We start from the raw sequence: 17342 nt of genomic DNA on the forward strand, positions 1-17342 counted from the left end.
AGCAGTCTTCTTTTATCATTATCTCCGTCTGTGTTACAGACGCTGTCTTCTCCCTCAGTCTCATTTTTAAAAATTCCCTTTGCTATCGTGTCTCCTCTAATTTACTGTCACAGCACCCTCCCTCCCTCTGTGACCACACGAAGAAGCCAGCCATATCTGAGCTTAAAGAGCACCCATTCATGCAATGCACTGTATGTGTACACAGATACATGTAAAACTTTTATAAAATATTTTACTGTCTTTTGAAATGTATAACATCCTAATGCACATGGTGACTGATTCAAATGGCAGATGAAATTACCAAGCACTATTTTAAATCAATATATCAACTGCTCGATCAAACCAGAAGGTTGTATTGATCCATCTAACAGCACTAAAATAGCCAGAGCTTACTGAAACACACATGAGAAAACGAAAGCAATAATTGACTTGCGTGTCTTTAGATTTGTGAGCATGTCAGAGATGTTTTACTAACTCTAATATGTTGAGAATGAAGTTCTGACCAGGCAATAGCAGCCATAGTTTTAATGCACAAATGGTACTTGTGCCTGTGTGTGTGTGTGTGTGTGTGTTAATGTCTAAGGTTATTAAAGTTTGCCTTTTTACGATGTGATCCTATTAGACACACTGGCTCTCATCCCTCAACCTCCCTTGGTGACTGATGAAATCTAAGCAATTAGACACCCAGTGTGACAGGTATCTTTAGCTGTCAGGTACAAAATATGACCGTGTGTGCATGTCTCCTCTTTGTGGTTGGGTGAACGTGTGTGCATGCCTGCGTGGTCTTTCTGGTGTGTGTGAGAGAGAAAATACGAGCGGTCCTGTCTGTCTTGCTGCGGCACTTGGCATGATGTACGGCTGACCTCCGTCCTATCTCTCATCTCTCTCTTAGACCTGAGTGTCTACTTGGACAGGAGCCACAGGATGGATGGGCAGCTTGCTACTACTCGGTTATTGATTTCGCTGGCGTGCTGGCCTTGCTTCCCCGTCCCACCTCCCACAACCAATTATAACCAGTTCCTGTTATCCATGAAGACTGGGGGGTGGGATGGGGGGGGGAGATTGCTATTAGACAGTTTCTGTCTTATTGTAAAGGTGTTTTGACTGTTATGTGTCAGTTAATGAGGCCAAACCCCTTGTTTGAAGGAAATATTTGTGTTCTTATAACATGTATACGATAAAAAATTCACAAAATCCATCAATCATAAATGTGTGATATAGATAACAAACATCAGCTGAGTATCTGTGTTGAGAAGGAGGAAAAAACTGCAACTTGTTTGTTTTCCTATATGTCTGTGTTCCTACCTCGCCCATTCTTCTTCTCCTGTTCCTCCTCGTCATCCTGAACTTCCTCCACTTCCTCCTCCTCCTGTTCCTCCTTGTCCTCCTCTCCTTCCTCCCCATCGACCACCTCTTCCTCCTCCTCCTCCTCTTCCTCCTCCTCCTCCTCTTCTTCTTCCTCATCTTCCCTCATGGCCGGTGAAGTGAGGGTAATCTTCAGTGTGAGTTGGGGCTCTGTTGTAGTTCGTACCAAGATGGCCGCCTCGGGCAAGGAGCTTGTGACCTCATATTTCTCTTCCGTCAGCTTCTGTCATGTGTCAAGCAGATATAACTAGATGGTCAGAGGCTAAGGTCACAACATGACTTGGTATATATGAAAAAGCAGAGGAAATAAAATATAGCTCAGCTTGCTGCTTATTGCAGAGGCTGCATAACATCACCAGGTTGACAAGAGAAATATGAAGCGAGTAATGTGCATGAAAAACACAGAATAGCCCTGTAGATACCTGTTTCTGAAGTGTTTTGGTCCACAGTACGTTACTGAAATCCTCAATTAGAATAAAACTTTGAAATGTGAAAAGTATCTCTACATTGCTTGTCCACTCTTCTTAATATCTTAAAACAAGCAACAGTAATTAGGTACAATAACCAAACCTAAAAAAGAAAAGATCTGTCATATCATCAAATAAACAAAATGCATTACATAAACAATTTATGAGGAGCTGTGAGATGCGTGCAATGAAGAGAGGAGGGGAAAAAAATTATTTGATGTGAAAGATGAAAGCTGGTACAAGCTCTAATCCCCCATGTGAATTTTAGACACATTGTAATGATCTTGTGTGATTGTTTTGATGCGTCTACCTCTAATGTTTCTCGGTGTCGCACATCCATTTGTGAAATTGTCTATCTGTATGTATCCTCTACTTCATTCAGCGCCCGTTCTGAAGGAATCTATTACTGCTGACCTCTGTGGTCAGGACTAAGAGGCGCTGATGATGATGATTAATTCATGTCACTATACACAGCGACTACAACTGCTCCTAGACACACATAAAAATGTATGTGATAATAACCATCGCATAACAGAAATGACATTGACACAAATGAACACACATCAATGCACACATTAACCCACAGGCAAAACAGGTACACACGCGCATGCACACACACGCACACACAAATGGATAAAAGTCACGACTATAAATATTTAATTAACAGAGGAAGTGAACTAAAACATAGAAAGCACTTGATGTATTTCAAGGGTATGTACAGTATATGCATGGTTGTTTCTCTTGTACCTATATTAGCATATGCTGTTCGTGCTTTATAAGAAAGTGGACTGTGTTTGCGTATGTGTGTGCACAAAAAAAATCTGTTCACACAAAAAAACTGGTCTTCTCAAGTTTCATTACTTATATTAGGGCTTGGACTTGATTTTGGGTTAAAGGTTTAGGTTGAGATTGGGGTAAAGTGTGTAGCTATTACAGTCAGGGTTAGAGTAAGCATGCAGGAAATTAATCCAAGTCAGTGCGACGTCCTCCTAAGTACCAAAAACAAGTGAGTGTGTGCGTGTGTGGGTTTCCGACACTGCTTAAGTGAGCAGTGAGTCGCTGAGGGCCCATCTACATTCCATTTGGCTCTGAAGAGAAAATCAGAATCTCTAGTCACTGGGCCGAGACATGAGATTACCTCTCTGCCCCCCACACACAAACACACACACGTGCGCGTATATACACAGCAATGAGAGTTGGCAAACTCAAGAAGAAACAGTCATAAAATGTGGGAGCTTATCCAAAACGCTTACTTTCTGACATTGGAGAGGACTGTGATATAAAAAGGGTACTTTCTTGGATTAAATTTAGCAAACATCATGTCACTGAAGATTTAATGCGAGGCTAAAATTCAAATGCGAGTTAATGTCATTGCCATGATTGTTGTTGCTGAATATGTACAGTATGAGAAAAAAACACAAGACAGAGACCAAGAAGCAGCTTTATATGTTTTTGTGTGTGGTCTGTGTGTGTGTGTGTCTCTAACCTCTATCTGTGTGGGTAAATTGTGACAGACAGTGTCCAGCAGTGTCTGTGTGGGTTTGTCTCTACACATCAGCACCAGCTCCAGGTCCATGTCGCCTTTGATCAGGAGGCCTTTGGCCACCAGGCCGATTCTCATCACCCCACACAGCCCTCCACCACTGCTGGGCTCCCTATTTATAAAGAAAAATACATTTCTATCATGTTTTCTGTGGTTTTTCACTGTCAGGACATACTGTGCACGTTTCAATTTACAACAAAAAGTGTTACTACATTGCTTTCTTCAATAGAAGTTTGTATACATAGTGAATTAATTAAATATTGTGCAAAGTCAAAAGTCTAATAAATAACTCTGCAAGCAAAAAGTTGATTTCAAGTTGATTTTGTCAATTGTGTCCAATCAAAAATAGTTTCCTACTTCTTTTGGCAAACACAATAGCAGAACATTAAATAAACAATAATTCATTATTCATCAATATTTTATGTAGTCTTTGGCAAGTAGCTGTGCGTTTTAACTGAATAAAGTCCAAGATGCCACTTAGCATTGCAAAATAAGATCCGACAAGGCAATTAAAAGCCCTAATGAGAAGTAGTGAACCCTTAATAAAAGGATTTATGAAGATCGTCAACCATGGAAACTGTGCCCAGAGGTTGTCAAGCAGTTAAGTTCATTTCCTCTGGAGCTATAAATGCGTCTGATGCCCAGGAATGACTCCTTTCTGGCTAAAGCTTCTCAAATGAGAATATTAGTTACTTTCCCCTACTTTATATGATTGTAAGAGGACGTCTATGTCATGTTTTATAGACTAAATAATAAATCCAATTATTGAAAAGACAAACTACTAGGAGATTAATTAATGCAAACAATCACTTTGAGATTGCTGAAATGTAAAGTGCAATACAAATACATTTATTTATAAGTTGTTTATGCAGTACGTGTCACGCCCATCCCACCTGTAGCTGTCACTGGATTCCTCAGCTTCATCGCTGGGCGCATCTCCGGGATCATCCTCCTCTGTGCTGTCTGCTGGTTTGCTGTCGACCTGGGTGTTGACGTCGCCACTGCTTTTATCCAGCCAATCAGAAACGTGTTTGAGGGCGCCCTCGACATTGGACACCAGCGTCTGAACGGCCTCCAGGTCGTGAGAAGAGGGGTAGATGGTGGAGTGTTTCGCCATGACGTGGCGGTCATCGTTACTAAAGGAGCGGAAGGACCTCTGAAAGGTAAAGGAGAATGAGAAATAAACGAGTTATAAATAATATTTTTTTCAGCTTGAAACTAACTGGAAACACTCATGGAGATGCACTCATACACAAACATGCTCACCTACTCTATTCCTACAGGAACGGCACCAGTGGAGAGAGGCATTCAACAACAGATTGATCTTTAATCCATCAAATTGAGCACTGGTCTCCCTGTTGGGGGACTAACTTCTCCCTAACACACACACAAAATTGTATCATGAAACACCCACATTCGCACGAATGCTTGCAACACTATGTATCTCTTTTACAGGAGAGGAATCAATTCTTTACTCAGTGACAGCTCCCATTTAACGGCTCTGACCCTGTCACACAGCAGCCAGGAATTCATCTGACCATCATCCTCATATTCTCTCCACCTGTCTAAATTCAATCAGACATTCTGGCCTTGGGAATTCATATCAGCTCTTCGGTCTCTCTCATCCCCCCCCCCCTTCTCTCTCTTTGGCATGTATCAGGAGGAAAACCATGAGAGGAGACGATCAGGTGGGAGACATCAAACAAAGGTAGCACAGAGGAGAGAAAACAACAGAAAAACTGAAAAGGAAGGCTATAGAAGAGCACAGCATAGGCGGGCTATGGGAATAATACAGAATCTTCAAAAAAAGGAAAAAAGGATGAAACATTGTTGTTGGAGGGTAGGTTGAATTCAAAGATGAATTCTTCCATTTGTTAAGAAATGAAGGAGAGGAGCAGCTGTAGCTTAGGCTTTTGTGATTCCCACCCTGCAATTAATACCACCCAGATGGGTCCCTGTATTTATGTGCACTCATATGAAAAAGCCTTGTAAATTGCATGTCAACTGTCTGCATCTTTTCATGTGTCACAGCATTTCAGTGGGTGGTTGTTTATGTGGCTAAATGTTAAACCTTTTGTAATGGAAAGCCAAAGTAATTATTTAAACATTTGATCATTAGGTATTAACTAATCTCATTTAAATGTAACACTAAGACAGCAGGGAACTTACTCTGAATGGCGATGTAGGGAACAGATGATGATGTAATCCTTTGAAGGTATAATTACATTTAGAATGCATGTATCATAGCATTTGCTGCAATACACATAACGTAAATTCTCTGGAGCAACTATATAATTAATAACAGAAATACCCTACAACAGATAATTAATAAATTACAATGGCTTTCATAACACGTGGGTTCATATTCATTTCTCTGTGCTTTTAATGGTTAGCAGCAAGACCGCTTCTATTGTACTCCTATTTTTAATTTGTTCACCTCATTTTCCTTCACTATTGGACTTTACTTTTGAGTTATTCTTTAAGACGCTGCTGCCTTGATTGCTGTAGTTCAGTTTTGGACTTTTATTCCTTTCCTCACTTTCTCTCTTTGTCTCGTTTTCTCTTTGCTGTCGGTCTTTCTTCCTTTTTTTCCCACCCAGAAATATAATGAGAAACAATTAAGATTAAAAGTTGCACTGTTGTTTACTGTATATTGTCACTTGGCGACCTGATTCTGAAGGAAAAGGGTTCATTTTTAATCATTAGAGGTTATCACGCTACACTGGGGAGCCTGAGGTGCATAACCCAGTTCAACATGAAGAGGCTGCTCTCAACAAGCTGCAAAGTAGACCTGCTTATCTCACAGACACACATTTCCTTTTATTCACTACACACACGCACACACATCTACTCAAAGAGAAACACACACCAAACCCCCCCCCCCCCCCCCCCCCCCCCGTACTCCTACACACATACACACACAAACACACGCAGCAGAGATGACCTTTTCGGAGTGCTATGGATAGTGTAGCTTGAGCGCTACTATCAATCCACTCGAATTCCAAGGACCACCTGCGTACACACACACACAGACACACACACACACACACACACACACACACACACACACACACACACACACAAACACACACACACACACACACACACACACACACAAACACACACACACACACACACTTCATCCCATTTTTAATTGAACTGGTGACATTCTCTTTCAGAGTGAAAGAGATAAAGCCATTAACAGAACGGAGGACAAGCACTGCACAATAACTGCAGCCTCACAGCCTGTTAGCTCAAACATTTGGCAGGAGTACATGCTGCATTCCCACTGGAACCAAATACTGCAACTCTCCAACACAAAGCAAACTGCAGGGCCACAAAGTGAATTTAGGTACTTTTTAGGAAAGAGTATTAAAACTTCTATGAAATCTAGTTTCTTCTTTCTTCTCCTTGACATGCATGGCTTCATTTGACATTTTAAGGCAATAAATACTTGGGTGTGCCTTGAAATGCTTTAGTGTAATGAGGCATCTGTCAAAAATCCTCCTTAATCAGTCAATACAGTCAATACAGTTGTGTTGTACTTTCAATGCAAAACTAAAATGTAAAAATTGGTTGAGTGACAGAAAATGAATCAATAACGAACTAAAAGAACTATAGCATGAGCATTTCCTGCTTTTCTCTGTCTTATATAAGTGGACTGTTAGTCAGACAAAATGAAAGCAATTTGATTATGTGTTTTTCACAAATGTATGACTGTTTAGAAAAAAAAAAGTCAGATTAATTGAAAATAATATTAAATCAACATTAGGAAAAATCCCAGCATTATCGCCAAACTGAGCATAAGAGAACATTTTATATTTTGGCTTAATAATCCCCTTCAGACATTGTTTTGAGCAATATAAAAATAGTTTGGTCTGAATAATCATTTTTTAATATGGTTATTACCCACAAACAAACAAAAAAGTCAACACAGTTTGATAATCTTATGACACAAAATGTCTCCTACTTTACTGAGAAGTCCAAGTTCAAGTTTCCACTTCACACTGAACAGGAAATGGCTTCAAAACTAGTTGTGATATCACAACCACAGCAGTCTGGTGTCAAACTGTACAGTGACACTCCGACATTCATTTGAAGAAATAAGATAAACTGTAGTAGAAAGGTACTTGAATATATTATATGTGTATTTGTGTATCATTATACTTCTTTTCCTTCTCCGAGCAGTGTTTAACACACCAACAGTCGCAAATTTTATGAGCCGTTGCTAATGGGAGCTGCTGCAGCCATAAACCACACTGCGAGGAGACTGTCTGTATCACACAAGTGTGTCGGTATTACTCGACCATGGGGGAGTTGCTGTCCAGTCGCTCTGATCTCCATGTAAATCAGACCAGTTAAGGAGGACCCACTGACAGGAATCGACTCCCGAGGCCAGCGTGTGACCAGATAATGTTGCAGACATTTAGACAAGTGAGACCCAGGATAGGAAAATAGAAAAAGGCTGAATAAAAACTTTATGGTTACTGTAAAAACATCTAACCCCGCTTGAAATGAAATGAAAACAATCAATACTTCTTGTTGCAAATTAATTAAAGGAAAAAACATAAAAATATTCTGCAGTGGCATTCCTTACTCAGTCCAGGTTCACAGGTGGGTTAAAGCAGTCTTTTAAAAACAGCTCAATAAATGACTGACAATGAAAAACACATCACTATGTGTGTATTAGTGCTACCCATTTGATGCTGTAAGTGCTCTGCGTTGAAGCACCTTAAGTCACTCTGGTACCCTCTTCACATCCTGATTACTGTTATCTTCTAGCAAATATAATGGCACAGTGGTCTGGCACACCATCAATGAAAAACTCCCACACACACACACACACTCAATCTGTTGGAGACTAATGTGGTCATCCTTGAGTTCACCCTGACCGACACACAACCCGCAGGTCGTTCACACAATATGTTTTCCTGTCCAAGGGGGCATTTGTGAGTGTAGGTATGGAAGCAAAATAAATCCTAACTGATGGTTAAGTCATAAAAGATCTCTTTTAAGATGTCTGCAGCAACCCCCGGTGTCACCAACACAGTACAAGACTGTGTCCAGTTTCAAAAATCTGACCTAAAGTTGATGCTTGGAAGAGAAGGATACGTTAAGGTGTCTTTTAGGACCAAAGTTATGGCTCTGACTTTAATAAAGAACACTAAGATCCAGTTTTTAAAGTTTGCCAAGGCAGGAAACGCGATTGATCAGAGAGGTTGTAAACAAGCCAACAGTTTAGTCAGATCACCTAAAGCAATTTATTCAGTGGTGAATGTTAAAGTAAGCACAAATGTCATTAATAATCTCCCAAATAAATCTGGCTAACCTCAGGGTTTGTTTAAAACCTCTATGATCGTCTGATGTTTTTAAGCCTGTCAGGCTACTTTACAGCTGGGTGCCAAGATAACATCAATTAACTTGGTGAGTGTAATACTGTTATTGAGCGCTAAAATAACAACAGAATTATCCTTTAACATGTGGGCAAAAATAGGCATAATTGCTTTAGAGCGAGATAAATAAAACATTTTTAACATCAACCTCCTACTAGGCTGTTTTATCTCTTCTTTTTCCTTTCTGAGTTCATTCCAGGTCAGACGGTAAACTTAGCATAAACTTAACAGGAGACATACAACATCTAATGAGAGGGGGAAAAAACACACTTGTCTGACATTCTTCAAACCTAGAAAGGAATCAGAAAAAAATGCAGCAGCACACATACAACGACCATGCGCTCTGCATATGTACGTGCATATACCTTCATATGCCATTGTTGCATAGTGCAGACCACACACTCCCCAATTACCCTCCATTTCACGCTCCAATGAGGCCAACTGCCTGGCAGGTCTATGTTACATAATCCACATTAAACAGCTTTTACAACTCGCTGTGTACTAAACTACTGTGCACATGCACACCAGCACAAGAAAACGCTGCACATGTACGCATGCAAAAATCCTACAAATATCTTAATACAAGCTCTGAGCATGAAAATTATCAATGACATGTGCACCTAAAACCCAATACAATCAATTACACACACAATCTTGCACACATACATCCATTACTTCCATCACTTCCACCCATCACACCCCATTCTGTCCTTAATGCCCTGCAGGAAAACCATTTCAGTTCAAGGTGCTGTGGTTTAGACACGCAGCCTGTCAGTAGCGGCTACTTCACTTTAGAAGCAGCAGAATCAAATGTCTTTCCTCTCTGTTGCTGCCTGTCTCTTTCAGGCTCTTCCTGTCTCATCCTGTCTCTCTGTAACCATCTACTATAAATTACACGACCCGATGCCAAGGACAAGCCTCACTGGAACAATATAAGCTGTGATTGGAGAGACACTTTATACGTGTATCTTTGTTAAAATCTCTCTATTACCTTTTATTTTTAGGGCAGGATTTAAGACCATTGTACTGTGTATGTGTGCCTGTGTGTGTAGGCAGTGTGATGAGGTGTTTGTGTGCTCTTTTTTTTTAATAAGTCATGTGCCTAAAGTGCATGCTGACAGCACACAGTCCTGGATATTCGCAAGAAAGAACAAGAGATGAGATGGAGGAGTGGGAAAAGCCTTTGAAAGTAAGCAAACAAGCGTGACGAAAGCTGAGAAATCGACAGAAGGAGATGCAGGGAAGTAAAGACAAACTGAATTTTTATATTTTCAGCCAGCTACAGTAAAAACAGAGACCTGTTTACACTGAAGGTGACAACACAAGCCAATATAACCTCATAGTAAAATCCAGAAAAACAAATCACCACCCATGCATACCGCAGACAAACTCTTTCTCTCGTTGGTGTTTGAGAAAAAACGTCACATCTCTTTAGAGCGGCATAAAACCGAGAGGAGTTGAAGGAGAAAGGAATGTTTCAAAAACATCAAAAATTGGTTGGGAGTGAAGGGATGAGCAACGATGAAAAAAAAACAAAAAACAACCCAGTGTCTTCTCTGTAACACCCAGCAGCCTCAGGGAGATTGCATTAAAAATTCATCCTGTGATTTATCTGCGCTCTGCTTGGCAGGCCGGCCTGCCATACTCCACTATCCAGTTTTATTGTGCTCTCTCGCTCTCACTGTCTTTCAAATTACCACATGTGCACAGTCACACACACATGGACAGGATAGCAGAGTCCACATACATTACATATGTGAGCAAAATCGCATTCATGACAGAGATCTGGCAGCAAAACAACAAAAGATAAGAATGAAAGTGACACACAAGGACTTCTTAACTGTCCTGATAAACACGGGATAAAAATGTGATACATGGAAAACTACAAGAATACAGTACCAGGCAATAGAAAACAGCTCATCAATATCACTATCTACTATCCTTCTGTGTTATTTCATTAAACATCTGCTGTAATCAATTAAGCTTAAAAGATGGCTTCCCAAAATACATTACCCAGCGTACTTTGCACTAAAGATTGAGATTTCATTTATCTGCTTCCTTTGCTTCCAGTAATGTGTCAGCGTAGTTTAAAAGGTTTATGGTGTGCCTATAAAATATTACGACTGGACTGCTAAAAGCAGATGAGCTGACTTCGCACTATCACTGTGCATACTATAGTATTGAGCAGGGCATGTGTACATGAGGGAAATACCAGAATACACTAAAATAAACATATACTGATGTAAATGGAAAAAAAATGAAAATGTTCTAATAAAAAGTGTTTTACTGTTTCAACAAAATGCTTTCTTTTACAGGTTTTTTAATTTTATACAAATTTCCAAGGAAATTTCTGTATAATTTCCAGGTATTTAACGGCTAGCTTGCTGGACATTTTGCAAAAAATGTGGTACAAATTATGAGAAAAAAGTGTTAAAATGGTTTAGCTGTAAGTTTCCACTTAGTTTATTTGGATTGATATGTAGCTGTTATTGAATTATTGATAATTTAAGTTCAATACTTCATTTTCAGTGTTTGGTTCTCTGTGTCACATATCAACATATCTGTAAAGTGCTACTGAAATAGTTTTTCATTAAGAAACAATCCACTGAGAATCCAAACTGAGATTTCTTTTGTCAGTCAAAAAGTATTTAATAATGTAATTTATGTTTTATTTATTTATTTAACACATTTACAACTATGCATCAATCCGAATATATTGAATTAAAACACCCCCCCCCCCCCTAATTTTCTAATTCCTAAACATTATCTGTTAAATATCTGCAAATTAAATCAAAATCAAATTAAAGGACCTGTAACGAAAAGCTTTGTGAAAAAAAACCCTGAGTTTTGTAAGGCAATTAATTTATGTCTTTTAATAACTGTAAAATAAAGACAGTGTAAAGATGAGAGTGTTTCACATTCGGTCTAAGAAGTGGAGCCTTAACCACATTAAAAATTATAAAAGTTTCCGCTTAGCAAGTCCTGCAAAGCCTCCCCCAGAAACTGAGGAGTGAACTAATGATGACATGCACAAGGACCAAGCTATACAACAAACTAGACAGATATAATATAATCAACCAAGAGTGTGGTATGTGTGTGCGTGAAAAAAGAGGGAATGAAGACGTAGACAAATTCTGCGGCGCAAGTGTATTCATTAAATTCAGAAAGCTCAGAGAAAAGTCGATAAAGAAGCTGTTTGGTGTATCGTGCGGTTTACGTGGTGACACCCTCGCCAAGGTCACCCGCAGGATCTGCTGCATCACCATAACTCAAGACTAATCACAGCACTGTGTTTGCAACCTATAGACGCACACACACCACACACACACACACACACACACACACACACACACACACACACACTAGTCGCATTACCCTTGGTTATTTATGAGCTCAAACCATGTGCCCTCTTCCGCAATGTACAACCTCAGCACCTTCAGCAACATCTCCTTCTCTTTCAATTCATCTCAAACATTGAATTTCCTCTTCCCATCCCCCTTTTCTTTCTCCTCTCCTTCACCCATCTCCTACCAACCACTCCTCTACTCTTATCCTTTTCCCTTCCTTTTTTTTTTTTTTACTCCTTTTTCCTCTATCCTCCTCTTGTTCTAGTTTTTAATAATTCATCTTCTGCACTGCTCCCCCCTTGGGGAAAAGCTCCCACTGTCACAGGCCAAGACCATTAATCAATCCCTCATTTCTTTTCCCCTCTCTCTCTCTCTCTCTCTCTCTCTCTCTCTCTCTCTCTCTCTCTCTGTCTCTCTCTCTCTCTGTCTGTCTCTCTCTCTCTCTCTCTCTCCTCTCTCTGCTCTCAACCTCCCTTTCTCCGCTCTAAACTTCTCTTTTTGCTTTCCGTATCCTTTCCGCTTTTCATCTCTCATGTCTCTGTCCATCATTTATGTTTTTACGGTCTTATCTGCCCCCCCTTCTCAGTCTCTCCTTCCACTGCTCTCTTTGATCTTTTCAGCCGTCCTCTCCTCCTCCTAAACACAGTAGTTCTTTTCACCCCATCATCTTCCAACCGTAACACGCCTCTTGCGCTGTTACGTAAGGAGCGAACCTCATTTCTACACTCATTTAGCATTAGTGATTGTTCAACAGTGTCTGTAGACCACTGAAAATGAATCACCTGACCTTATTTAACATCAACAAATAAATACAGGATGGATACAACTAGTCAGTCCATTACTAGTTATCCAACTATGAGTAAAAAACCTCATGAGCAACCAGTAGTAATCACACTCATTTTCCATTTTTTCCTTTATCACTCTCTTACTTTACGCCATCACCCTCAATGTTAGTCTTCCTTTGATACCTATCAATTGTTCTTCATCTTCTTAAGCTCCCCTGCCTCCTTCATTCTTCTGTCTTTACCTTCTCTTCTTTTCCAATGATCATGTATCTTGCCTTGTAGCACTCATCACCCTCTCTACTCCCCAAAACACAAAGGTATACACTCCTGCATGCAACAGATATTTGTCGCTCATATCTTGCACAAGCACTCTGTTGCCATGTCTAGAAATAGTTATCAGATTGAACTCTTACACCCTGCAGTCTGGATACTGTTTCCTTGCTCTGATGTGGATAATCCACTGGCATTCACCTGCACAACCAAACACAAGCACACACACACACACACACACACACACACACACACACACACACACACACACACAACACACACACACACACACACACACACACACACACAGCAGAACCCACAGTGTAGAGTGTATATTACCATGCCTGCAGGAGGAGTGGTTGCACTTTTCCTTCCTTCTGACGCCCGCCTCTTGATTCGCTGGGCGCGTGGTGTGGTGCAGAAGCAAGGTTACCGGTCAGGATGTTGCTGTCACACCTTTTCTACTCCTCATGTGCTCCTCTGTCACTCTGGCCACCACTCTACGAGAGGTTGTACTTCTAAGAGATGGAAAAACGCAGGGAGTCACAGATAAGAAGAGATTAGTGTCTCAGCAACAATGGAGAGAGGTGTCAAGGGAAAAAAACGGAATTGTTGCTTCTTCTTTACCAAATAAAGAACACAAAAAGGGAAGAAGTGTACAATTAAAAAAAATACACTCAACCTTTATCTGTTTAACCTTGTAGAAGTCAATTCAATCCATTCCTTCATTTACCCTTGTAACACTAAACTTTGACACACACACACACACACACACAGACACACACACATACACACACACACGATTTTTCTCAGCAGGGGTGCAGTCCCCGTCCTTGAGCAAAAGATCTGACAGAATGGCTGATCAACCCATGTGGAGATAGACATGTGGGGACACACACATACATACACACACATACACACACAAACACACACACACACACACATGCACACAGGCCTTCATTCATTTTTCATGAGCTGGCAGGGATCTGAGCGAGGGGGATGTAATACAAACATGTACTTGTTTTCATACACTGGGTTACACACCCAAGCCTAACGCACCCTCCCCTGCTCTCACACACACACACACACACACACACACACACACACGGATGCAAACTAGTTGGCAGACTACATGTGAACTGCATTTAATTTGTTTTAAGGAGAACGCTGCCATAGTAAGCCTCAAAGTGAATCCATATCTGTAGAATCTCGAATGTGCAGTGACATTTCCACCCCCCCCCCCACCCCCCACCCCCCGCAGAGAAAATAATGATGAAATTGTGTGGAAAAGAAATACTATGGGATTTTTGTGTTACTTTAAAACACAGTGTTTTTCTGTAAAGCACTTCCAATTCACCCCATGATGATCACTCGAGAGGGGGACAGGCAGGAAACAAATGACAATGTTTAGTGACAAGCGAGCAAAGGACCACTGGGCTACAAAGTACTCCCTCCAACACAATGTGAGACCTTATCGTTTCCTGCCTTTTATTCCTTTCAGTGGACAAAAAACTGAGATAATAGTGGTGAATTGTTTTTTGAATGCTTAAAAAAAGAAGTAGAGGCTCTATAAAAACAGAACATAACCCCATTACATAATTAAAAACCTAACCACCTATTAAACCATATATCTTATGATGATTTTGCAAAAAAAAAGTTTTAGTCCATTGTGACTTTTATCTTTGGCTTCTCTCAGGACTCTGTGCTGTAAATCAAACACGTGGTGTTGCTATGAAAACATAGGCCAGTTTTATCAGTGCGGAGTATGTTGAGGTGAACAGATACACAACGTTCCTATTCACAACATGAAATGTCAACAGTATCCCCACTGACAGTACACAGACACATCTGGTCACACTCAAACCAGAGCAAAGACATTTATAGAGCTGTGTATATCTGTGTGTGTGTGTGTGTGTGTGTGTGTGTGTGTGTGTGTGTGTGTGTGTGTGTGTGTGTGTGTAGAAGTATGTGTGTTAGTTTCATTGACAAGGACCATGACAAAATATATCATTTCACAAGCCTTTTTCCATGATGAACGAAAGATGATGACAAAAATAAAACAAAACTGATTGACTTTCTATTATACAGAAGTTGGGGGAAATAAATCAAGATAAAATGTGATTTGAAAAAACTGAAATATAATGATGACAAGAATTAAAAAATGACTTCAGCAAGATAGAAAATATCAAATGTTTTTAATGACTAGATTTGACTAAAATTATGAGTAAATCTGACTTTTGATGTCAGAATTAAACTACAACACATCTATAAATAGCTGCACAAAACACCATATTGCCAGATTCTAATGACTGGATTTCACTATAATTTTCAAACCCAATACAGACATTAATGGGGCACAATCCAGCTACACATGAATCTATTGAAGTCCATCACAGACACCAGATTGTATCTCTGTGCTGTTACTTTATTGCCTTCCCACAGAGAACCATCACTGGTAAATGTCTATTTTATGTACTCTATATGATAAATAACATTGTTTGTAATGTGCAGACTATCTCCTTGTCTTGACATTATATCCATGGCTCTATCTGGATGCTGTCAGAGGACAAAGAAGATAAACAAACATGTGATTGTTAGTCTCTCCAGGAGTAGACCTGCTGGTGGATTAAACTGTGATGATGCTCCGGCCTCTCAGTTAAAGCTCAGTGGGATCCGGGGGAGAACGAGAATAAGAGATGGAGAACGGAGAGAAGGAGAGAAGTAGCGAGCGCTTGGAGAGAAGAGAGAAAAATTGAGAGAATTGGAAATGAACATGAATGAGAGCAAGTAGGACAAGGGGAGCGGGGCGACAGAGGCAAAGGGTGAAGCTATCAGAAGAATACAAAGTGGTGCGAGGGGGCAGAGGGGAATCGGATAAACAACAACGCCAGATATTGAGCTGGACCCTCAGGCAAACAAACTCCACCAGAGGCTGCTCCTCATTTTCTCTCAGGCTCTCCCTCTCTAAGCCCCTAGCCGCTGGCCTGCAACACTGACAATTACCTCCTCTACACACCTGGCAGCGACAGCGTCTGTGTCGGTGCACTTGTGTTTTGCCAGTTACATTATAGCCAACACTGCTTGCTGGAAGGGAGGGGGGGGTGGGGTGGGGGTGGGGGGGTAAGCTCTCTTCCAACATGGCTTGGCCACTTAGGATTGTATGCACATGATTAGAGTGCATGCGCGCAGACACAAACACCCTGCCAAGAAGCATAATACCAACGTGCCAGCCTCCATTCGATTCTCATTATCAGAACAATTCAGTGACAAACAACAACACCCATTCTCTCCCTTTTGTTTCTCTCACATGCCACTCTCCTTTTCATCTTTAATCTAAATCAAATGTAGAAAAATACAGTCATATGTTATGGTTTCAAAATATAAGAAGACAAAACAGAGGGAGCGTGCTGTTTGAGTCAAAGTTTAAATGAAGCCCTGAATCTTCAAAACAACAATATGTGGCCTACAGTGTACCCACCTTCACTGTCTCCACTGAGACTGAGGTTGTTTGAGGGGACTTTGTTTTCACATGTGTTGCTGTGTGTTCTGTCTGTTTATTCATAAATCCTCCAGTCCAGAGGCTTTCTCTTCTGTGGGCTCATCCTGACCAATTATTACATTTCTCCATGCATCCACGCTCATCCATCGCCTTTTCGTATACCTCCCACCACTATCCACAATCCATTTTCCTTCTTCTCTCTTATTCACACCATCCTGGTGAGTCATTAATATTTGATTGTGTGTTTTTCTCCAGAGAAAGAGAGAAGAAAATAGGGGAAAAGCTGGCAGAGCCCTTCCTCATTAACGCTGGTGGTGGCTCATGGACATTAGCATGTGCACACACACATGCACAGATTCTCACATGGCACACACACAGGCATGCGCAGAGGCACCGTCGTCTTCACCTCAATTTGGTGCCGTAGTTATTGAATATATTTCTGCAAGAAGTTTATACATAAGAGAAAACACACACACACACCAGTGCTGTGTCCTCCAGCGCCAAGAGTTGGTGATTACATCCTGTTTTCCCTACAGAGATGAAAGGAATCAGGCAGAGGATAATAAACGAGGGATGGGAACTGATTGAAAGATGAAGGAGAGATACCAGCGCTGGAGAATTTGCTGAGATGGCTCTGAGCAGCAATTTACACCTTTCTTATCTGATAACCATC

At 40.7% G+C, this 17342-nt stretch overlaps 1 protein-coding gene across 1 annotated transcript in view; it reads right to left on the reverse strand.

The window, feature by feature from the left end:
* strbp (spermatid perinuclear RNA binding protein) overlaps positions 1-17342 on the reverse strand; it is a 74695-nt gene that overhangs the window by 17019 nt on the left and 40334 nt on the right. The window contains exons 3-6 of the mRNA XM_062434244.1: positions 13510-13688; positions 4269-4531; positions 3319-3487; positions 1306-1588 (exon numbers count right to left, since the gene is read on the reverse strand). Of these exons, the coding sequence (XP_062290228.1) occupies positions 1306-1588; positions 3319-3487; positions 4269-4531; positions 13510-13512 (718 nt within the window). The 5' untranslated portion in view covers positions 13513-13688. The remainder of the gene's footprint in view (positions 1-1305; positions 1589-3318; positions 3488-4268; positions 4532-13509; positions 13689-17342) is intronic.

This window comes from Scomber scombrus, chromosome 15 (genome assembly GCF_963691925.1).
Source record: "Scomber scombrus chromosome 15, fScoSco1.1, whole genome shotgun sequence".
Classification (NCBI taxonomy): Eukaryota; Metazoa; Chordata; class Actinopteri; order Scombriformes; family Scombridae; genus Scomber; species Scomber scombrus.